Source organism: Camarhynchus parvulus, chromosome 1 (genome assembly GCF_901933205.1).
Source record: "Camarhynchus parvulus chromosome 1, STF_HiC, whole genome shotgun sequence".
Taxonomy (NCBI): domain Eukaryota; kingdom Metazoa; phylum Chordata; class Aves; order Passeriformes; family Thraupidae; genus Camarhynchus; species Camarhynchus parvulus.
The window spans coordinates 111,524,446-111,549,254 of record NC_044571.1 but is presented as its reverse complement, the minus strand read 5'-3'; the positions used below and the strand labels follow the sequence as shown (position 1 = coordinate 111,549,254).

Sequence of the window (24,809 nt, the reverse complement as noted above, 5' to 3'; positions counted from 1 at the left end):
TTTTCTGCTTATGTAGTATTTGGACAGTGAGGACCACCTGGACTGTAAGTAGGTAAATCCTCAATGTAAAAATTTAATATTATACACAATAAATTAACAAAATTAGGAAGTCTCCAGTTAGTGGATAATTTCAGGTGATCTTTTTTAGCTTCTAAACATCCTACAGAAATTAGAGAGAAAAACAAGAGGCATAAGAATTTTTTTTTGTCAACTACAGTGTTGCTAATCACTAAAGCATGTTATGATAAACTGTATGTATTTTGTGACAATGAAGCTGAACAGCAGACATGCTGAAGAATGTGTGAAGCTAAAAATTAGGTGTGGGGATTTTGTTTTGCTTCCTCCTGAACCCAGTTTAGAATCTTCACATACCCAGCACTGCTGCTGACTTCACTGGGACGGGGGGATGGAGAGAACTTCTGAATTAGGTGCAGGATTGAGATAAAGCTGAGGAAGAAAATACAATTTTGTGTCCAAAATCCTGTCATATTCAAACTTTAGTAAATTGCAAGTGTCTGATAGTGACAAGTCCTCCTTTCAGAAACCTGAAAACATCTTCTCCCCTCCATCCTAGCTGGGACATGGATTATGGTTTCTCACTTCACAGACACATTTGCATCTGATGCTCTTGCAAACACTGAGGAAAACATTAAAAACAAATTGCAACATTTGACCATTGAAATTATTTCAGCCATTGTCCAGAATCCCTGGGTGATGGATGGAGCATCAACCCCTTTTCTCTGTGCTTCTCTTTCAGCTTCTGATATGGCTGCAGAGCAGGGACAGATTCTTGTAATTGCCACTGCTGCTGTGGGTGGATTCACTCTGCTGATCATCCTCACCTTGTTCTTCCTCATCACTGGCAGGTAATTAAAACACTGTTCTCGTATAGTCCCATCCAAAATTAAGAATTTAAAAATAATATTCAAGTCATTAAATCACATTTTCAGAGCTAAAATTAGGGTTAGACAAAGTGGAATATCCTCTTTGTTCAGCACTGGTCATACAGTTCTTTTATAAGTGTGGTTTTTCATAAAGAAACACTTTGGGAAGGTAAGAAATTATGTGAAGTCAGGAAGTAGTTTGAATATTTAGAAATAAGTTTCTGGACTTCTTGCCTTCAGAGTGACAATTTTAAAATGCAATATACCTGCTGCACCCTCAAGGCTCTGACATTACATGGAAAAGAAAAAAAAAAAAGAAAAGAAGAAAAAATCCCCACAGTGTATTCTACAAAATCTCAGAACTGTCAATTGCAAAACTAGAGAGTGCCCTACTCAGATATCAATAGAGGGTGCTGCACTTTTAGATTTATAATTACACATCTGTTTTGTTGGTATAGCATTACCTCTAATTTGAACAGAAAGTGAAGTTCTATCAGTGCAGGCCAGAGGTTTTTTTTGCAATACTCCAGCAATACCCTAAATATGGCACTGCAGTAGCTGCCATTATGTGAATAAATGGTCTCTCTGCTAAATAATAAAACCAGTTAAATCTAATGTTCTGGTGAAGGTTATGAGAGCAGTTAACCTTGGAACGTATTGTGGCCTTAGATAATCTTAGAGGCTGAGTAAATATTCCTGCAATTATTACAGAAGGTGACAAACAGTAGGATCTTCTAAAAGAGAGAGGAATTATTTAGACAGAGACAAATTTCCTGAGAAAATGATTGTGTGGAGTCTGTATGTGAAATCCTGAAACAGCTCAAACATTTCCTTTGGAAAAAAAAATCACTAAACTTGGGAATGGAAAAAAAAATGGAAATGGGTTTCTTTCTGTGTTTCTTCCTCCTGTTTTCTACTGTTAAGAATATCAGAGATTCTTTTAGCTTTCTACTGCCTTACTCAATGGGACCATTTCAATTATGTAAGATAGGAATTCATTTTGAAGTGCTGCTTAAATGCAGTGATAAGAGCATGTTCCACAGAAGACAGAGCAAGGAAATTTTGAATAAATACTCAATTTACTGTAGGACTGGAGGCAAATTTCAGCATGAAAAATGGCACTGGTACCCTACAGATGTGCTCTGCTCCACTGTTTAGAATTAACAATTTGATGAGCTGTCAAGTGTCAGGGCTGCTGATGAGCCTATTCAGAGTGGAGAGGCTGGGTGAGTGAGCACCTGCCTCTGCTCTGTGCTGGGTCATTATCCACCAGGAGCTAGCAGGAAGCAGGGCTGTCAGTTGCAGATAGGAATATGAAAGCAACAGAGGCTTCAAGACACAGGACTGGGGTCCTGGCTCAGTTTCATGAAATGGGATGTTAAAGCTCAGTCTGATTTAGCCTTATCTCCCATTGTTCTGCATGAGCAGAGAATGAGGAGACTCCTCCACTGGTGATTAATCACTGGCTTCTGTAGTCAAACTTTGGGGCCACATGGAAGTTTAGGAGGGTTGGGTAAGGTTAAAGTCTTGGGGGTTTTGCCTGCTTCCCTTGGGCAAGCACTTGGAGCGTAAGAACTTGTGCTTAGGGCTCTGGACAGGTGGCACACTACAGACCACTTGTTCAGGTCCTAAAAGTGACACTGGCATCCTTGGGGAGTCCCAGCAACTGGTGTTCAATCTCAAGGTTTCCACAGAGTCTGAGAATCAACTGGTTTGCATTCCCTTCACAAGGGTACAGCAGCTTCAGGAGTTTCTGCCCTCAATTTCCTCCTCATCACCTGTGTAGGAGTGAATGAACTTGTGACTGTTCCTGCTGTGTTTCAGCAGTTTAAACAAACCACTGGAATGAAGTGGGTGTGTTCACCTATTCCTCGAAGATCTTCGCTCTTAAAATAGATTTACTGACTGTAATTATTTTTGTTTAATTTTCTAATGCTGTTCACACAGAGGAATGTTGTTAATGTTCACACATGTCCACAGGACTGCTGCACCAGAGCCTCAACAACCCTTTGCTATCCCTTAAACCAAAAGATTTCCCTCCAAACAGTAATTTTTAGGCTGCTCAGTGAGTGAGAAAGAGCTTTAAGACCAAGAGCAAATATTTTGTTTTTTTCTTGACTGTAACATTTGGTCCTGCCACATGACCCCCTAAATCAGCATTATCAAACCTGCATGTAGGCAGTGTTCAGCAGCTCAAACTACACAGAGCCACTCAGCAAAAGAGAAAAAAGGGGGCCTGATGTGAAAAAATATTTTCTTTTTTCATGAAACATGGTGAAATCATTCTAATTCTGTATGAAGAAAATGAGAGAGCATTTTACCCACTGTATATGAAAGTTAATGGGATAAGGTTTAATTACTACAGGGTTATGTATGCAAACAGGAATACAGGAAAGTAATAATTTATTGAAGTATCAGAATTCTTTGGAGGAGTCAAACATAAAAAAATGTATTACATCAAACTGAAACTCAGGTAGTCATTGTCATGGTAATTATTCAACCATGATTTGTTTTTCTTTATATATAATCTATTTGTAGTTCATCATGCATATTTCCCTCTCTAGATTCATAAGTAAATATATATTCCAAATGCAAAGAACTTGGCTTTCATAAAATTGTAGCTAAAACTCGGTGTACATCTGTTTTATTCATGGCAAGTATTTTATTTAAAACCTCACTTGTTTTTCTTGAAAGATGCCAGTGGTACATAAAGGCCAAAATGAAATCTGAGGAGAAAAGAAGGGCTCATTTGCAAAATGGACACTGTAAGTAGTTCAACACTATGTAATATCTATATCATGTTTTACATGAAGAAAGTCCGCTGTTTCCTGAACAACTTTTGCCCTTGGTGTTTTAATCTGGTTATATGAGTAGCTCATTATTGTCTGCATCATCAACAGTATTTATTTTTGTTTGCAATTTCACTAAATCTATTCTTATTAAATCTATTATTAAAGGGTTTTTTGGTGTTCAGCTAATAATATTTAGCAGGTTTTCAGGTTTATTTCTTTGAATTCTCAGTTGTTCTGGGTATTGGATTTCTACCTCAAAATTCTTCTCCTGGTGACTGTATGACTTATTTGTATCTAGTTCTCTTTGGATTTAGGGATCTACACTTGCAGCCACCCAAGAAATAAGAAGTGGAATGGGTTGTCTTCCCTCATGTTCCTGCTCACTGATCAGTACAGTGAGAGAAAATCCTGGTGATCTCTCATGGGCAATAATTAGTTTATATAGCTTAGTTTAGCTACCTACTTTAAATTAGTTGCCTTACTGTTTCCTGTTAGAGTAACAATTTAAATGTATTTTTCTTTTATTCAAGAGGTATTACACAAAGGGCATCAGATTTTATTCTTTCATCATTTTGATAACATCTCTGGAAATGCTATGATCAACACAGAAGTTACCAGAAGTAAAATATTTTTTCAGGTGACACCACTATATCGAGCCAAGTGTCTCTTTCTGTCAAGGAAAAGGGCACATTTGCCCATAAAGTATACTGCCTAGAAAGATGGTTTTGTCATTTGTTTCCAAGCATGGCCAGAAATAAAAGAAGACAAAAACCCTCCTCCTGGAGAGTTTGATATATGCCTCTGAGACCGTGACTGAATTTGAAAAAAGCCTCACTCAGTGTCTTTCAGGCCAGGGTAAATGATGACTGTATTTCATGTTGACACAAAGCTTCATCTCAGAGCCTTCCCATTCATTTCTAGTGATCTCAGCATCACACTGGAGGGGGCAAGTCTCTACTCATATATGTGCTCCACAGAGCCAAGAATAAAGAGGAATTACTGTTTTAGACTCAGCTATTAACTGACAGGAGAAAGAAGGCTGAGAAATGCTTCATTCTTTTTAAAGGGATTCTCTGGACCCAGCTGCAGATGCCTCTCTTTGTCCTTATAAATTGATGGATTATTAGCATCAACTTGAGTTTTCCAGAACTTAATCATGATATGGCAGCAGCCTAAAAGAATTCCCACGCAGATAGTCCAGGGGAAACAACACAAGTTCTTGAACATGCTGCACTCAGGAACACAAGGATATCAGCTGTGCCAGAAAAGGACAGCTTGTTGGAGCCTGCCAAAGCAATCTGGCACCAACCCACTACTGCCATGGCCATCTCCAAGGAAACAGACAGAAATTATCTTGAAAATGGATTTGGATATTTTTGTTGTCATCTTGCACCTGGCTCTCTGGCTGTTCCAGCTGATCAGAGGAGAACAAAGCAGCACAGCCCTCCAGGACTCATCCTTAGAGAAAAGGAACTCAAAGATTTGACCTGTTTGGCAAAACAGGATGTTCAGCCATCCGCTCCTAAATGAAAGGAGAGTACTAGAAACAACTGTTTTCAAAGTAAAGGACAGATTGCCTCAATTGCCCAAGGAGCAGCAAAGGGGAAGATAAACTGCTTTGGCAATAATCACTGTTGTTTTGAGGCCATGCTTTTCGCCATATCATTGAGCCCTCACCTGGTGTCTCTGCAGACCCTTTTTCAAGTGACTAACTTCTTCTGTTGGCTTCTGAGATTTTAAACCTGGAAGATATTATTTTCAGTCCTTTCAATTATCTAGTCAAAACAAAAAAAAAGAAAAGAAAAGAAAAGGAAACTATTGTTGCAATGCATTAATGTCAAAGAGTTCCTGATTCCTCTTATTCTCTCTTTCTTGCAGTACATTTCCCAGGACTCAAAACATACATAGATCCAGACACTTATGAAGATCCATCTCTTGCTGTCCATGAGTTTGCCAAGGAGATTGATCCTTCAAGAATTCGTATTGAAAGAGTCATTGGGGCAGGTAAAACTATCCATACTGTAAAAAAATCTCTAGGCATGGCAATACTGCTTTTCATAAACTTTAGGAAATTAATTAATTTTTTTTTTGTGTAGGATTGATTTTTTGCCTGGTTTGTTGGGGATGTCTTTGTTTTGTTTTGTTTTGTTTTCCACATGTGTTCAAAACACTGTGTCACTCAGCATGTACCATAGTTATTGTCATGGATTCTCAGTCACTGAGGTTGAAATTAGATCAGAATCTCTTTCTATGGGGATATAAATTCTGAATAGACAAGACTGAGAAAAACTTTTTCTCAAACAGAAAACTGGAGGAGTATGAGGGAGGAAAAGGAGAGGCTGGCTTGGGATAGGCTTTTCTGTCTGGAGAAGGATCTCTGGCAGAGAGCGAAAAGAGGAAGATCTGTTGATAAGATGTAGACAGTATGAAAGATGATTCCCTGTAATCCTTTTTTTTTTAAATATTGTTTCATATATCTTAGTCGCTCTAGAAAGGAATGGTATTTTTCAGTTTAAACCCCTCATTTAATGATATGTTGCTGCACTGATAGCCATGGAAATATCCCCAGTGTTGCTAAGAAGTGTTTTATGCACTAGAAAATGTTGTGCAGTAATCCTACAGAAATAAAACCAGGTCTGGTAGCAGACAGGAGAGAGAAAGTAAAAGAGAAAATCCTGTTTTACATTGCTGTCCAGAGTGCTGAAGTACCCCAGTTTACCTGATTGCTGAGGCCACATCATCTGCAGCTGGAGCTCTACACCTCTGGAATTTTGAGCTTGGGAGAGCCCCCAGAGTGCTGACCTCTGCAGGGAACATGCAGTTTGCTTTCTTCTATTTCTTCCCTTTCTTCAGACACACTATACATATTGATGTCTTAGATTATAAAGCAGATTGAGCTACACTCCACATCTGTATAACTGCTGATTTCAGTTGAATACAACAGACAAGGATTATTTGTTTTAGTTCAGATTAAAATTGTGTCCTTAATCTCAGTTTAATTCATTTATGAAAACTGTTCTCTCAGCTTCTCTCTCTGCTTTCTAGTATGCATGGACGTGTATGCTTTGACATATTTTACTTCTATGGGTTTTATTTTTATGGTTTTTATTTTCTAAAATTACATAGGTAATTTGTCAACCTCAACAATATTCACCTAACAGGACTTGCAAACAGATTGCAATGAAATTTAAACCCATTTCCATGCATACAAGATACGTGTTAAACACCATGGCTTAGGCAGGGAGAGTACAAATTCCCACACAGTTCTTCAGTAGCTGCTTAGGGATATAACATATCAGTATAATTCTCAGCAGTCCTAAAGATCTCTGTGCATTCTCTCTAATTCTGTACTACACATTTCAACTGGATAAAAAATGGATTTCTTATCACAAGAGAATTACTTCGAAAAGATGTTTACAACTTTCACCTAAATGAAACCAAAATCAACATCTTCTCTTTTAACAAGTCAGTTAATATATTCACTTTTAAATTTTTTGTGTTTTAACATTTTATTTTGGCCATTAATTCTCATTTTTAATTTCTGTAACTTTAATTTTTCGAACAAAAATGATTTCCTTTCAAGAACCAAAAGATTTCATTCTGAAACTGCCAAAGTGGAAAATCACAAATAGTTGAAAAAAAAATTCCAGCATTTCTGGTTATGACATTTTTAAAACTGTTCTTCTACTGAAAGCAGTTTCTAGTTTGTTTTTCCAGTGGAAAAAGTCATGTCCAAAAGTTCTTGATAATTTACTACTTGCAGTTCTGATGGCTGTGACACTCAAGGCAAGTATTTTTAGTTAGTTTGTTTCTTTTTTCAGCTTAACTCCAACCTAACTCTGTACCCAGGTTATGCTTTAAAGTATTTGGCAATTATATCTCACCCATACACTGTTTTCTGTTCCATCTCTTTTTGCTGTTTGGTTTAAGGGTTCAGCCCTTCTTCAAGGAATGAATTCCCAGAGGTACTTTATCAAGTCTGTCTTAAAATTTACAATTATCCTCCTATTTTCTTTGTTAAAACATTGAAACTCGAGGAAGAGACCCACTCTTCAGTTTTTCCCAGAGCAGACAATATTCTTTGCATGATCTAAATCTCCTGCAAGTTCTCTCACAAGTGTAAAGACTGAAATGGGAAAGTGAGTTGAGCTGTATTTGGTGCTGTGACCTTTCAGTTCTATCAGCAGCCACTGTCTGTGCTGTGAGACATTTGTTCTGATCCCATGCAGGAACACCAGGCTGCACATCAGACTTTTAAGGGGTTTCACTTTCAGTATCACATATGCCCTGCTGAATGCAAAAAGGGATGTGTGGTTTGCACAGATTAAATTTCTAGACTGCTCAATTAGCTCCTTTGTGTATAATATACAGTAAAGTGGGTGAGGTTTCTGTTATTAAACCAGATATTATATACATTTTATCAAAATTGAACAGGCAGTGGACTCTATCTTTTTCTCTAGTTGTGATCAGCCTTTTCCCTGGAGCAAGGAAAAATGTTGACTTCATTGACATCTGGCTCTTAGCTTCAACTTATTACACATGCAGTCATGAGCCTCAGCTGCTGCAGGGTCAACATTTATCCTGTTTATCTTCAAACTTGAGCAGTGAGAATGAGATTCTTAGATGTGAAAAACCCCTTTGGTTGAACCCATTCCCCTTTGACTTTAAAAACATTGAAAATTCTTTATCTGAACAGAAGTGTAGAAAAGCTACTGTGGGATGAAATCTTGTCAAAGTCTCAGTGTAAGTAATTCAGTGCTTTAAATTTTACCATTGATCTCCATCTAGTCTAAAGCAGAAGTAGAAGTTATTATACATCTTAGGTTTCTGTCTGTTCGGTGGCAGATCATCTCAAGTTTGACATCATGTCACAAAAAACCTGCTGGTAGTCTTTATGTTCACCAGTGTATCAATCCCAATGTCCAAGGGGAGGGAAATTTCTTTCTAACTTTCCAAATCATGCATCCAGAAAAAAAAAAGTGAAAGAAACAGGGGTTCCTTCCCCTGCTTTGGATGTGGTACAGATAATAAAGCTTGGAATTGCAAGTTGTTCAGCTGCTTCCTTCAGTTTAATTCATTTTAAAGCACGTGGTAACAGCCTTTTACTGTCCCTGAGGGATGAATGTCATTATTTATGAAATTCTGAAGTTTTAATATTCTTGTATAATCCTGTAGTAGCAAAATGGTTTATTCTATAACCTATGCTTTCCAAATTAGTCTTAAAATGAGATTTTGCAATTCTGCAGATTTATTGGCCACAGAATTTCTTTAAAAATCTGAATATTAAGGCTCTAGTATATTTGCTTCTCACTGGATATTAAGGTTCTAGTATTTTTTGCTTCGTCAAGAGAGAATTAGAAAATAATTCTCATTTTAGGCATTTAAGTTTGAAAAGCCAGCAAGATGTAATAAGGTCATGGCTTTAGAGAAGTGTTCAGGTCCTGCTCCTCCTGAGCATGTCACAGAACAGAAGATTGATAGACCACGTCTCCTGCAAAATATTCAGGTTTCATCACTTTCTTTTATGGGAGCACTTTACAAGTCCAAATTATCTACTACTTTTTCAGTGCAAGTAGTCAGGCAAGAAAACTTTTAAGGAGAGTCTTCTAAAGGTGAAAGGGACAAAATCATACAGGAAAATACTCACACAACTTTCCTTTTGTCAAAAGATTCCCAGAGCATCACTCTACTGACATATATTTTGACATATCTTATATTTGCACACATCTTTAATTTATTTTTTTTAATTAAGTAGAAATAAATTGGTGGGAGGAACTATGCAAAGAAGACCTGGGACCACTTGATTTTTTTTTTAGCTGTTTAGGAAGCTGCTAATTTATTCAGAGGTTATGTTCAGCATGTGTTAATTGTACTCCTGCACTTGATGATGCCTCTGTCATTGAAGTGAAAGACAAGCTATGAAATTGTTATTTTTATCTCACTCTTCCTGGATCCAAAGATAATAAAACTTTGCTTTGTTTTAGTGGAAGCAACAGAACCTAATAAAATAAAAGTTTTGTGACAATATCCATTCTAATCCTGTATCATCAGGGAGTTGTAATTTTCTGAGGTGAAGGTTGTGCCTTTAATGTACCTTGCCTCTAGATTTGCTTCATATTTGAAGATGCATGTTACAGAATAGAGCTCCTTTATTTTGTTTACTTCTGTCCTTAAAGTTTAGGGAAAACTAATACAGACAGCACTCAATGGAGTGTTAAATCCCCAGTGAAATATATATCTGTTCATTACTTGCTTTTTGGTTTTTAGCAGTTCTGATTCCAAAATGAATTGGGTAAAAAATTTAGATTTGCTGTGAAGGCAACCTGCACTTATAAATGCTTTGAAATATTTCTGTGAACATTGTTTTTCATTTACTGAGTCATGACCCATTGAAAACTGACCTGCAGCCATCCAAAAGTATGTTTGGTAGGGGCTCTAAATGACTTCTGTGTGACTTCAAGATCAAAGGAAAGTTGTGATTTCCATGCAAACTGAATTATTAAATGTGTAAGGAGAATGCAGGGTGACATCCTTCACAGGCCCTACGCAGACAGGGAAACATCAGGGGAAACAAGTTTTGAGATTCCTCTCCCTGCACAGCTCCAGATTTGCTGGGACTGTTGGCCTTTGGCTGTCTGAACAGGGAAATATGTAATTAATTTCACGTAGGTGTGGAAGTCCATTTAAATAAATCACGTGCAAGTGCTTTTCTAGGTCATAACAACATAAAGTACTTTTAAATGCTTTCTGTAGCTGAGGGATAGTCAAGTGTTCTGATAGTCTCAAGGCTTTTCTTAATATATAGGTCTAAGTGCATTTCACCCCTAGGGATAAATATTTCTATCAGTAGATATTTTACATAGATATTTTCTCATGAGTTGAATAAAAACCCAAGTGTCACTGCATTCCTTCCTCAGTTATATATCCCAAACCTGTTGATACCAATGTTCAGTCTCAGTGGGGAGGGCTGAAGGTTTGCCTTTTGCAGTACAAGGTCCCATGATCTCTGCTGTGGCACAGAGGAAAGGTGATCATTTCTTGGGAAGTGCTGATGAATATTTTGATTTTCTGGGATGTGATGACACTCATAAATCTGAATATTCAATCAGCTATTTCTCTGTCCACTTCTATGGGATGTGTGAGTTCCTTGAATATTCTTCTGCACAGGCGCTGTGAGTTGCTAACAGATATTTGATCTGTTTCAGGGGAGTTTGGAGAAGTTTGCAGTGGACGTCTGAAGACACCAGGAAAAAGAGAGATCCCTGTTGCCATAAAAACTCTAAAGGGTGGCTATATGGACAGGCAGAGGAGAGACTTCCTGAGGGAGGCGAGTATTATGGGACAGTTTGATCACCCAAATATCATTCGCCTTGAAGGAGTTGTTACAAAAAGTAAGTCACCTTTCCTTAATTCTTTTATGCTGGCTTTCCCATTCTGTCTCATTTAGTGTTGAAATTTACATTATTTCCTCATTCAGTATGGGTTGCAGTTGTCAGAAATCTTCCAAATCGTTGACAGTCAATGCTGCAAAGTTTGGAACCATAATAGGAAATGCATAGCCTGTCTGTTTTCAATTTGGTATGTTTCATTTTTAGTTTTTAATAACAATTACCTTCATTCAAGAGAAGTCTTTACAGGTTCTTACGAAATAGAATGGAGAGTTTGCTTATGGGCAAGTGGAGAAAACCACAAATGTAACTGAGTTGACTATGAAATCAAGTCACCTTGTAAAATACCTTATTTCTGCAAAAGTTCTCATTATTTATTTGATTGAGATTTACTGATTTTGGTACCAGAAGAGATGAATTTTCTCAATTGAAGAAATAAAAAGTAAACTCTTTGTACCTTGTTGTATACTGCAAAGATTGACTAAAATTCCAGAATAATCTTTGAAATGTTTTACTCCTTATAATTGTTGCAGCTGCCAAGAGAGATCTGAAATCCAGCAGGTTTAGTGGTGTTATGGACTTTTCTGAAAGGCTGAAACATCCAGTTATCACTTAACTAGCAAGAAGTCTAATTAACATGCATGTAATTTCCTCAATGACAGCTTTTTTCAGTAATGAATTAAAAAGCTCACAGTATATTCTTTTCAAAATCAATCATTGTCTCAACCAAGCCATATTGTTTGTTAATTTGCAGAACTAATTTTTTTCTTTTAAAGGAAAGTGTTGTGTGTATAATGCACTGTCCTCTTACCATCACAGTAAACACAACAAATATGTTATGAATATTTCTTCTTTTCACCTCATTACAACATGCAAAGGTATGTTTGGAAAATTAAGAACAAAAAGAAAAGTTTAGCTGCTGAACTCATGTTGTTGGAATGGAATTTCAGTAGGTGTGTGGAATGGCAAATCTGTCTCTCTGTGGTTCTAAATTAAGATGATATTTTTATTTCCTCACTCAGTATTGCAAGGATAAATTTATTGGGTTTTAGGTGTGTTTGGTTGGTAGACTAACAAAACCCATTGCATTACAGGAAAGACAGAACTTAGTCTCTCCACTGCTCTCCTGTCAGTAACAGCTCTGTGACAACAAGCAGGAACACGAGTAAATGCTGGCTGAGCAGCACTGGAGATCTTGCCAAGAGGTGTAAATCTGTATGAACTTAAATGAATTTAGCTCTTGCTTCACACTGAGCATATCAACAATTAAATTCCACCAGTCTTCACCAGCAGGAGTGCTTTATGAATCAGTATCACAGGTCTGGTTGGGATCCACATGGTGGATCTTGCAGGGTGTGTCTCGTCTGAAAAAGGCAAAATGTTGTGGTTGAGGAGCATTGTTTAAATCCAATTAAATGGTGCCTAGGGAGTGCAGTATAATAATATCCTTGGCAATGGCATGATTGTTTAATCTTTATATTTGTAAGTTTTCTTTCTGTAATGCCTCATCATGAGTCTAGAGAGAAATCAAGGTGGCATTCAGAAAAGAGAAAAAAACAGATAAGTCAGTGCTCCAATATTAGAGTATTTGATGTTCTACAGGAAAGATTATAGAGAACTGTAAGCCAAAAAGTTATCAATACCAGTTCTGCTTTTCACCAAGTCAGCAAACTTCACTAATGTTTTGTAATGTTTTTTGAAGGTAGTATGAAAATAGCAGTTGTTACTGTTATAGTCACACTGGTGTCTAAAACCACACATCTCTCAGGTATAAAATAAGTAGTGGAACTTTGAAAGAAAATATTTTGGTGTCAGGCAGGATTATAAAAAATTAAACAATTATGCACCCATAATTATGGAATGAAAATAGGCTACGTGAATTCTGGGCAAAGTTCACTCCCAGGCACAGAAAGTGCAAGTTACATAAATTGTAAAGGACAGGGTTGTGCAGCACTGCTCTGCCATAAGGAAGGAGCTTGAAGCAGGCTGAGCCATGGACAAATGCACTCTGCTCTTCCCATTTTGTTTTTAGGGTGTTGCCTTGCATTTATACTGCCACATCTGGGGTATTTAGAGAATTACATGACTTCAGCTTGGAGGAGAGCAGTTGCCTTGCCAAAGTACTAAGTCTAGGATTGCAGAATCCAAATTTCCTATTACTGAAAGGTGTGCTCTAGAAGTCAGACAAAACTTTGTCCTAGCCAAATTATTTATGTATTGATAGCATGAATAAAAGGTGTTTTGTGCTAAGACCTAGATTAATAACAACAGAAACTATTTATCTGATGTGCTTTGCAGTTCCACTAAGCTATAAAGGCACATCAGATGCAGTACATTTGATTAATAGATGTGTACTGCTGTTCTTAGCACATGCTTTCCTCTGTGTAACCATTAGTCATTAACTTCTAGCTCTTGCTGATAGATATTGCATCAGTTTGTAAGCAGTGCCTTCCATTACAGTGTCATTGACTATTGAACAAAAAAGAAAAAGGATTTGGTTGTAATAAGCAGAAGTGGTGTACCAGGTCAATAGCTATTGACTGGGGCAATAACAAATTTGCCTGCTCACTGCAAATGAGAGCTTTTATCTGGTGCTACCAGCTAAGCAAATGTTAACTTTTAAATTATACTGTTTTCAAAATTGCTGTGGAATATGTACTGTACAGGAGGAAAGAAATGCTAAAGTAAGCCTGCTCAAAAGTAGCTCTGAAATAGAGTTTTAATTCCCTTTTCTTATGGCTTCATTTCTCATTTGTCCTAGCTGCAATCCCTAATCACAGAGGGCAGTAAGCAGAACAGTTGCTGTAGCACAAGCTTTCTGTTAGCAGGGAGTTCATTTCAAGGGCAATTTGCTGGGCCACGGCAAACACACCATGGCACAGAATCTGGTGCCACACTTGTATTGCTAACCAGAACTCACTGGGGAAACTTTATTCTTGTTTGATTTTGTTACAGCAACACCATTCCTTGCATGGTTTGCCACAAAAGACTGCTTGATTGCCTCACTAATTTATCATAGATGCTTGCGCCCTTCATAAAAACATCCATGTTTCCTTTCAAGCCATGTTAGCTCAGTGATAATTCTGGGAGCTCTTTTGGGTGTGCCAGGGCATGCTCAGGTAAGTTTTATGTCTGTGGCCAAGCTGCTGCTATTTCATAAACAGGTATAAGAACAATAACTTCCTTCGCCAGTGCAAACGCGTGTGACCAGCACTGAAAGCTGGGCTCTTGGGAAGTAAGGTGTGTCTTCATTTCTACATCGTGTGGAAGACTTTCCATGGAAAGTCTATAAATTAAATTAAAGCTGTGCCTACAGAAAAAAATCAGGCTGCACAACTATATCTACAAAAGGCATGAAAAAGGCTCCCTGACTATTGTAATTATACTGGAAGAAATCCAGACTGGAATCTTTAGTTAGTTTTGCTCTACAGTGCCTTACACAATAGTTTAAAGCCAAACCTAATCACTACTATGTAGTACTGGTTCAATAAAAAATATCAATGCAAGGGCTTTATTACACTCATAATTTGTTTGTTCCTCTCCCCCACAAACTCTACCCTAAATAACTTCCAATTCTTGGAAATCAGTTCTAAGGAATTGCTTCCATTCCAAATTTTGACTGCTGAAGGATTCGTACCCGTCACATGTACAAGAGGGATCTTTTTAAGGCATTCATTTTCTTTGACAGCATTATGTACTTTTGTGTTCTCGAGAAGGATTTTCAAAATAGACCCTTCACAAAAGGAGGAAAAATGAAGACAGCAGCTAGACCTCTAATTCTGTGTAAACTCACATCCTCAGACATCGCGCCTGGCTTTGGAATGACACTTACGACTCCCTTATTGTCTCCTCACTGTTTTGATTTCATGGCTTTCAAATTGTAAAGGGAATTGCAGTTCTGAAATCTTCAGGCACTCATTTGCAGATCAAATTTAAAGCTTTAATAATTGATTTTCTTTTCAAATTACTGTATCTAACTCATTCAGTGCAACAAAAGCCCTAAAATCAGTGCACCTTACCTTGTCCACGAGGGAGGCAGAGCACCAACTTGATCCTCTTTCACTGGAATTTACCATATGAAGCTCTTAACTTCTGACTTTTTTTTTTTTTTTTTTTTTTTTTTTTTTTTTTTTTTTTTTTTTTTTGTTTTTTTGTTTTTGTTTTTGTTTTTTTTTTTTTTTTTCTTTTTTTCCTTTTTTTTCAAAAATTCAGTACATAGTGAATTCTTTTTTCAGCCAAGACATTTTGCTCTAGGCCTTTGAGCCTTTATTGTAATGAATTTAATGTTGCTCTTTTCTTCCACCTGTTAAATAATGTTCAGAATCCATCTCAGAAGGTGACATATTTTGTAGTACATGTGTTTATTGTACACATACTGTTGTATATTTTGTTGCTACACAAAAAGATTGAGTCACTTTTGTGGCAATATTGACCATATTCCTATCTTGGTCATGGGTGGTGAAATTGTACTCCCAGGAAGCATGATCCTGCAAAGTTTAAATGTTCTTTATGGACAATCCACTGTTGTGGTGAGACTTTATGTGTATCATATTAGCACGGGACTTTATATGGCATTGAGTATAAAACTGAATTTTTCTGATAAAATATTATTCTAGTTGTGCTCATAATGACAGACAAAACAGCAGGATCTCAGCTGTGTTATAAATTGTTCAGTAAGTGGAGCTGTACATTTAAATTTGGCTCACTCCCTTTATTTTGCTTTCTATCCTTATTCATAGATAAATATTGCAACACATTACAGAATCCAGCCATCAAATTAACACAAAAACCCACAGCTACCAACCACCTGCATTGTTAGCCAAATTTGTGAGCTCAGTTTATTGAAGTATCATCCAAAATACAGAGCTGAAAGAGCTGTGCACATAACACAGACACACAAAGTATCTGTAGCCTTCTTGAAAAATAGGTTACCCTTCCTGACTGGTAAGAAATGTAATTAATATTGATAGTCCTGAGCTATTTTTACACATGCATACATCCACGTGGACATTTCAATTTACACATGCAAACCACCATGAACCCATGTGTTGAAGGTTGCTGGCAAAAGTTAAGAATCCACAATACTCAGTTCTCCTGAATGGCATGTACTTAGAATAAATGAGCTTTTAACCCTCTGGAAAAATTGATATTTGTCTTTCATGCATTACATTCTGAAAATTTTGCTCCAAAAATCAAGGGGCCATTTTGGTTTCCTGCAGCTCAAATCAGGCACATTTCTGTGTTCTGCTTTTCCCTTTTTGCAGTTAGCAAGCCATACATCTCAACTGTCAGTTCAGCTGCTGCATCTTTCACAGGACGATAAGCAGAGAAGAAAAAGCACATTGTCAAACAGTCAAGCAGTAACACCCTGTTAACAGCAGCTTGATCTGACCAGGGTACACTATCTAACATTACTAAATTCCATAATTCTGCTTTCATAGGTTACAGCTGAGAAACAGGATTTCAGTTTCTTGAGGATCCTTTGCCTTCAGATGTCTGTGTTCAGGCACACAGGATCTGACTTTCAAAGATATTCAGATGCTTTGACTTGAGATGTGGTTCTAATAGAAAAATAGCTGACAAAAATTACTCCTACTAACAGCTGTAAAAAGATAAAGTCCTGTAGATAAAATATGGCCAGACTATTTCATTTTCTTTTGAAGGGAATGCATGTTCATCATTTTTCGCAATTAGCATCATTATTAACCACAAATGATTGCTTTTCCATCTGAAATTTCCAAATACAATATGCAATTTCTTCCTCCACCATGAAAGTAAAGAAGATTATGGTGCAATAAGTTAAAGGGCCAGATATTTAGAGTGTGCAGGAGATATATGAAGGGTTGAGGCTTTTTTAACAACAGCAACCAGAAGATCAATGAATATCAGGGGGAGACAATATTGCATGTGCTGACAGATTTGCTGCACAACATGGCTGATCTGTTGCCTGTGCAGGAAAACCATAAAAGCAAGAATGAGAACAATTATAAATGACAATGGCAACTGCAGCTGACAGCCAAAGGAGTGAGGGGGTTAAAGAGTGTATAGGAAGCAATCAATAATCCCAATTCACAAGCTGTATTTGGTTGATTTATTTTGATCAGTGTACATTCATTTGTTCTTCTGTATAGAGGCAAAAACACACGAGTAAATGTACATGTGATTGAGCATGGTGAAAGGCTGGGGATAGCTCTGCATACATAGGGCACAGTTCAAGTTGTTTCACCCATTCCAGGCAGAGCATCCTGCTACACCTTCCGCTGGTGAAAGCAGGATGTAACAAGCAGGAAATAGTTGGTTTAAATGTAAACTGTGTTACTCATCTTCAAATAGGTGTGGTTTTTCAATAGCAGCCATTATTGGGTTTTAGTATTATATATTAATATTTTTGTTTATTATTACCCATAGACCCTCCAGGTCTAGCCTCTCCATACAGACCTCTGCTACAAAAGTTTTCCTTGTGATATTTCCTACAGCTTTAAGGCTCACATCCAAATTTCTAATGCAAAGCAACAAGCTAAGATATCTTTAATAGCAGATTCATATCAAGAAGAAGAATTGAAAAATGGTCTGGTAATTTTCTCATATAAATATTTGATATTGCATTTTATAGAAATGTGAGTTAGATGTGAGGAAAAGAAACTATTTTGCTGGCTATAATTATCTTTCTGATTTTAATACATACATAGTTCATGTTCCAGAAGAATAAATAACTTAGATGCAAACTGTTTGGGATCCTTTCCAAACTCCTGGTTGGAAATTCAGTTTGCACAAAATAATCCTACATAAATGCTACATTTCTACAGAGATAAATATAGTGCTTGTAAATCAGGAGAGGATGATAAAGCTGTTAAGGGAGACACAATTGAAAAAGAGAAACAACATGGGAAAGAAAAGAATATGATTTTAAAACATCATAATAGATGGTGTGAAGTTACAGAGTATTCAGTTTAAGTATGTTCTAAATATAAGCACAAAACATTAATGACAATCCTGTAAACACCTTTTCAGAAGCAAATGTATTCTGTCAGACATTCTCAAATAGATTCATAACAGCATCCATCTGTAAATATTGTCATTTTTCAACTAAACTTTAACAAGGTAATTTCTGCTGAATGAAATTTGAAAGCAAATAAGTTTAGCTGATAATGACTTCATTTCAATATTTTATCTAGAGAAGCATAGTACAGAATTTTTATAATAGTAAAAACCTGAAACAAACCACTGTACTGTTGCTAGAATTCACATAATCTATTACCTTTCTTCCTGAAACAACAGAAACTTGTTAATACCTCCCTAGACTGACAATAATTAATTTACCCACTTTGGAAAAGAGTCTGCCCTCTTTCCTTTCTATGCTTTTTTCTTCTACCCTGTAGTTGAGCGCATTCTTCAGCACACAAGTGTTTCAGGTAAACCTGGCAATTTACTTCCAGTTTTCAATGAATGCCTTTATAAGCATTGAAAATTGTGACTTTGTGGCCTAAGTAAACAAATGCTGCCCAACCTCCATCCTGGCAGAGTCACTGTTGCCAAAACCAGCACAGGGAAGATGAAATGAGAGAGGTTTTACCACATGGCATTCACTGAACACCAAGGGGTCTTTGAGCTGCAGAGAAAATCCTCTGAATCCACTGGTATCAACAAGGAGAAAATTAACAAGCACAGCTAATTCTCTTTGGTCAGCAGCATTTTTCAAAAAAGAAAGCAGAATTCCTGTCTGTGTGCCTCAGGCCATCAGAGAGCAAGCCAAAGCTGTCTTGGTTTACCAGGTGTGGGCTGGGACACCTTCAGTGAGCAAAGAGGATTTTCTGTCTAACTTACAGATTTGTAAATCTAAACCAGTATTTAATCCACTTCTAATTAAAGAGTTCATTCCAAGCCAGAATTCTGGTAATGACAGCGATTTTCCACTTCTAATCCTGGCATCTTTTATTTGAGGGAGTCACTTGGTGTTTGTTACAAGGAAGGAAATCAAACCTGTGGGCTTAATTTTACTGATATTGCTGCACAGTGAATTGTGAATGGATGAATGTGAAAAGCAAAAGGAATCCTCAGTTTGTACCCTACATTTGTTCAGCAGAAAATCACTCAGCTCCAAGGGGTTTTTTTCAACTGAACACAGTGAGGCTTTTTCAGTGATACTGATTATTGTCTAAAAGTGGGGAGTGTTTGTCTCCTAGCCCTGGTTCATACTGTAACAGGGTGACAAGGCTAAAAGAGGAGAAAATCAGAGCTTTGTTTGCAGAGCTGCAGAGTGCACAGCAGCTTCATGAACACGTTCGCCTTCAGATGTCACCCATGAAAAGCTAGTTCACTCGTTAAATTAAACCTCTCTGCAATTTCTAAACATAAAGTACAAAATTAATCCCCAAATCTCTGTTTTTATGGAAATACCATGAAAATGGGCAACTGAAAATTTAAAAAGCTCCTGGAACTTCTTAACCATCCCATTTACCCCACGAGCATTTCACATGGGAGTTTCCTCTCTTAAAAGAACAAAGAATTCCAAATGATAGGAATGCTTAGATTTTTCCTTGCAAAATAACAAAAAGTGGCTGATGAAAAGATAATTCAGACAATTATTAATGGATTCATAATTCCTTGAAATAATGATGTATATAAAATGAATCAAAAAGTTTTCAGCTGATATTACAGGCATTGGTTTCTTATATCATGAAAACTGTAATTTTAAAGTATTTTGTTTTCATCTAATAATGAATGCATGATAATGAAATTCAAATGTACAGCACACAGTACTTGTAGCAGTGTCCTGGGTATCATACATCCCTATAAACACATAAAGATTTCAGGTTCTTATTTAGCATTGTGCTAATGCTATTTTCAGTTTAGCAGGGACTGAAAAACACTTATTTAGTAGCCAGCTTAAGCATACCCAGTTTTATCCCATAGAAGCTCAGTATTTCCATTTCTATTCCATTAAGGCTACAAAGATGATTCAACACAGCAGTTGTTATGGCTGTTAAAAGCCTTAATCATATTAATGTTGTCACACCAGTCTTCCCAGCAACCAGAACTTCAGTGTGCATTGACATTTAACACATCACAAAATAAATTCCTGTAGTGTTTGTAGAACTCTTTTCAAGCAATTCCCTCATTTTCCCCCACAAATCACCTGTTTGTCTAGAAGCAGCAAGGGAAATTAAATTAGATGTTAATATTCTCCCCAAATATTCTGTAACTTACATCAGTCCCTCCTTAGGAACTGAAAGATTCTTTCAGCATTTGCTTTTCGTCCCAGAGAAGTCATAAGCAAAGTCAGAAGTTGTTATAATTGGGGTTTTCTAAAACAGTCTCATTCTGTGTAAATATTCCTGCCTCTGGACTTATTCCCATCTGCCAGTCAAGAAATGAGAGTGCAGGTTTGTAGGGAAGCATTGTGTTCCACAAGGATCTCAAGCTTAAACTCATCAGGGATGGAGATGAGCAGCTTTGCCCTGCCCAGTGTTTGTCTTCTTCACCTTTCCAGAAAGACCTTATCAATATAAATCTGGAGCAGAAATTAGGGAACTTGATATAGAAAAGCAGGACTTTGAAATTTTGTTCCCCAAGGGCTGGGCTAGAAGGGTCTGTTCCTCAGAAATTAAGCCAAAGCATAGGAATGCTTCATTATTTCCAAATCAGTAAACTGCAGGAAATCCAGAGTTAAAATCTAACTGAAGAGCAAAACAACCATTGAAATAAATAATCCAGACACTAGGAAAAGGCAGTCAAAGGACTCTATGAGTTCTTGAAAATTTCTTGAGGGGTGACAAAATTATTTGTGGGTGTGACATCAACTACTCTGGTAGAATCTGGGGAAACAAAATGGGACCACCCCTTTGAAAATCTGCTGCTGAGCAGGAGAGGATAAATTTCCCTCTGCACAGCCCAATGCAGGTTTGGTTTTACTGGTTTAGGTACCCTAGAGCAGAATTCAGCCTTCAGGAGTTTCACTGTGTTATTTGCAAAGTAATGGAAATCCCCACATGATTCACATGGACTTGGTGGCCTCCAGAGCTCCTTCCCAACCTCAGCCATTCTGTGTTCTGTGATTTCAGCAGGGGTTAAGCACGGTAATTTTTGTCAATTCTTGCTATGCTCTAATATTTTGTGATGTCTATTGCAAAAAAAAGATCTTGAAAATCAGATCTTTCTAAGAGATATGATTTATTCAGGTAAGAATCTAGGCATACCACTCTATCAGCATTTGCTTTCATGAAAAAAAGCTCTAAAATAAGAGCATATTCTAAATCTCCAGATTATTGCATTGAAAAAATTTTATGTTTCCTAAATGTACTGAAAACATGATCCAACAAATTCATCAGAGATAAATTTTTTCCCTGCTTCTGATTTTTTTTCCATTGCAAGTCAAGCCTTTTGAGTGCTCTAAAAATTGTAATCTGACATCATAATTTCAAAGTTTTATACAGCCATTCCTTATAAAAACCTTCCATATGTTCCCTCATAAAAGATTATGAAGTAATGTGCCATTCCTGGTGGTCTAGCAAGGATAAATCAATAAAATCATGTGAGAGAAAAGTCAACTGGTTTTCAGTAGTTTCCATAATGGATATATTTCAAATAATTTTGCAAAAAAAACATGCTCTAACCCTGCTTCTGACTTCCCCAAGGAAACACTAGTAGCAATAAAAATGAGGTTCTATTTTAGAATGGGAAGTGCTCCTAACAGAAGCCAGTCTTCTCTCAGACATTAAGTGATAAAATTGGATCATTCCCCTATGCAGAAGCAGGAAAACTTTCTGCATTCTGTCCTCCAGTATCCTGTTACTAAATGTTCAGCCCACCCTGCATGAAAATGCAGTTTGGAGTGAAAACAGCCAGTTGCTTCCAGCCAAACTGAATGCAAAAACTCCTTACAGCCCTCCCTTCCCCAAAGCCTTCATCTGCAGAGTTCCTGAGAGCTTTCTCTTAGCTGGGTTTTAACAATCCCTGCATGGAAAGCATCAAGAGAACTGACTATATAGAAACAAATAGTAATGGGATTTTTTACATTAAATATACCACCCATGCATTCTTCCTTATTTTTTCCAAACCAAATCTGTGGGAAAGGAACAACAGACTGAAGTCTTCTTTTGCTGGAGCCAATAAAGAGATGGTGCTTGTAAAAAAAAATAGAAGGCAATTGTGACCTCTCTAGAACTTCTCAATCCAGTTTGTTAAATTAGGCAGCCAAAGAGCTGCTTTTGAATTTGTAGCTGTCAGATGCTCAGAAGTACACAGCACATGAAATGGTCAATTCCACCTGCAGAAAATATTGAATAAATACTTAGTAATAGTAAATAATAGTAATAAATAAGGAAAGCCAGCAGCGACAAAGAACAGGGCACAGTTTTGTCACTGGTCATGGGATGTAGGCTGGGAGCAGTGTGTCCCTCCTGGCTGGCCATGCTGTGACCACACAGTGCCAATAAATGGGTGTGAATTAATGTCAGTGCCCTGGAGCTGAACTAAGCATGTGGATTTCCTTTGCCCAGCCACCTTCTCCTGCCCTTCTGCTCAGGGGGATGATATCCTGCTTCAACCCATGCCACTTTAGGATGCTGTGCCAGTGACTTCCCTATCAAATTCCACAATTTGTGGGATGATATTCCCCCAGGAACAACAGCTGAAGGCGGAAGGCAGGCTAATTGATTCAGCACTCCCCACTGCCTCTGAGCTGAGGCACTTAGCTGTAATTATTGTGAAACAGAAGAATTTTACACTGAGTTCTAAACTGGTATCACAGGGCTCAGAAAGTGGTGGATACTTCATGAACTATCAGCTATTCCATGTATTTCTATACTTCAACACACTTTTCCAGCTAATATTGTAGCTTATGTGGTTTCCCATGTTAAGGTGACACGATGTTCATAGTGTGTAACTGTGGAGTAGGGAGAGGTTGGGGTTTTCTCCTCAATAAATCCATGACTGTAAACTGCTAAATAACAATAGCATTTGAGGGCACTGAGAAATCATGGCTTAATATTCTTGCCTCCTTTTCCCAGTTTAGAATCTTGTACTGAAAGATCTTTCCATCACTGTGAGTGCACCCAGTGCAAAAATGAGTTTTTGCAGAAAACAACAGAAGTGGTGGGAAACACGAGTCTCTGTGTGATGTGGACTGACAGAATGGCATAATTTCTCAAGAAACCTGGTTAACTAGCTGACTCCAGGGGTCCTTTCCGGCCTTACACATTCTGTGATTCTGTGTCATTCATTCAAATATTTAATGAATGTTTATGCAAACAAGTAAATGTTTGAGTAACTTCTAAACTACTGTAAATGCCCAAAGCTCTTATCAAAGCTCTGTCCATCTGCTGGTGATTGATGTGGCTTAACAAGAATTAATTTGCTTTATCTGCAGTGATTATCACCTTCCCAACAGAAAATCACATAATCAAGTCTCAAATCCTTTTCACATTGTGCACATGATGAAAAAAGCTCACCTGGGGCTGAAAAAAAGTTCATTCTGGGGCTGTATTTTAATTTAGAGCCGTGCATATTTTAAGATGAATGACCTTTTAATCTCTCATTTGTCTGCATTTTTTTGTTGATGGATACTGGTCAGGGCTGAATGTCACCAACCTTGTCCTTTTCAGGAGGTGTTTGTGGACTTCTAGAAGACTAAATGAGGTCTTGTTCTAGTAACTCTGACTTCTGCTTAGTCAGAGATATTTCTGAGGTGACAGGAGACTAGATGGGATTCAGTTGCCTAAAATTACACTCAGTGCCTACTCAAATATCCAATTGCTGCTTTGCCTCTCACAGCCACTTTCAGAGTGGAAATCTCCTGCTGATCATGTCATGTCTGCCACTCAGCTGGGAATGCCTCCGATTTTTTAGAGCATCTCAAATGACACAAACCCTTTACATTTAAGCAAGTGAACCCTGACTTTTTAGTGTGAGAGAAAAGTGGTATTTATATGTATTCTTTTAGTTATTTGCTGCTTATAAAACCTCAATAGTTTCAGCCCTCTAGTTCTCTTCTTAGTATTAATAGATTTTTTTGCTCTAAAATTCACTGCTCCTTGGTTTTTTTTATTTCTTAATATGGACAATAAGTAAAATAAATTTGGGGTTGTCTTCATGACTTTGTATAACAAACTAACTTACTGTAAGGCTTACAAAACTGGAGTTATTAGCCATTTAACAACATTGAAACAGAGGAAACTGTCCATGGTGAAGCTGAAGCTGTTTGGCTTTTCTGAAGGTCTGTACATATGGTGTGTGACTCAGTGGCTACACCTTATGGTTGGTATAATTCATATTTTGAAACAGGAGCCATTTTCTATTTGGGAAGTCTTCATAAGTTCATTATTTAGCCTTTATGTTTTAAGATGCTGTTTAGTATCAAACATCTTGGAGTTAATGGAACAATTTCCATTTTAAAATTGAATTTTTTGTGTATTGCATTTTGTACTGTCTGTCCAGGATCACTTCTGCAAATATTTTAAAGTGAAAGCCGTGGAATATGGAAACACTTTTATAGGAACGCCAAAGACTTCTCTTGAGTGTCCAGAGGGAAAACTTACCTTTAGCCACCAGATATAAAAGTACTGCATCTAGATCAATTAAATTAATTATTTTAAATTAATTATTTTTCCACAGACTGCAGCATGACTAACTAACAAATTTAAAGGACAGATGGATTGAGGGAAAACATTAGAATTCTTGCTTGAAAACAAAAGTAAAAAACTCAAAGCTCTCCTAGGCTACTTTAAATTCCACAGGTGCATGTGTGT

At 37.3% G+C, this 24,809-nt stretch overlaps 1 protein-coding gene across 3 annotated transcripts in view; it reads left to right on the top strand.

Moving 5' to 3' along the window:
• Positions 1 to 24,809, top strand: part of EPHA6 (EPH receptor A6) — a 362,638-nt gene that overhangs the window by 276,448 nt on the left and 61,381 nt on the right. For all 3 annotated transcript variants that reach the window (XM_030945817.1, XM_030945801.1, XM_030945809.1), the window contains 4 exons: positions 758 to 866; positions 3,579 to 3,649; positions 5,555 to 5,680; positions 10,882 to 11,067. In XM_030945817.1, the coding sequence (XP_030801677.1) occupies positions 758 to 866; positions 3,579 to 3,649; positions 5,555 to 5,680; positions 10,882 to 11,067 (492 nt within the window). The remainder of the gene's footprint in view (positions 1 to 757; positions 867 to 3,578; positions 3,650 to 5,554; positions 5,681 to 10,881; positions 11,068 to 24,809) is intronic.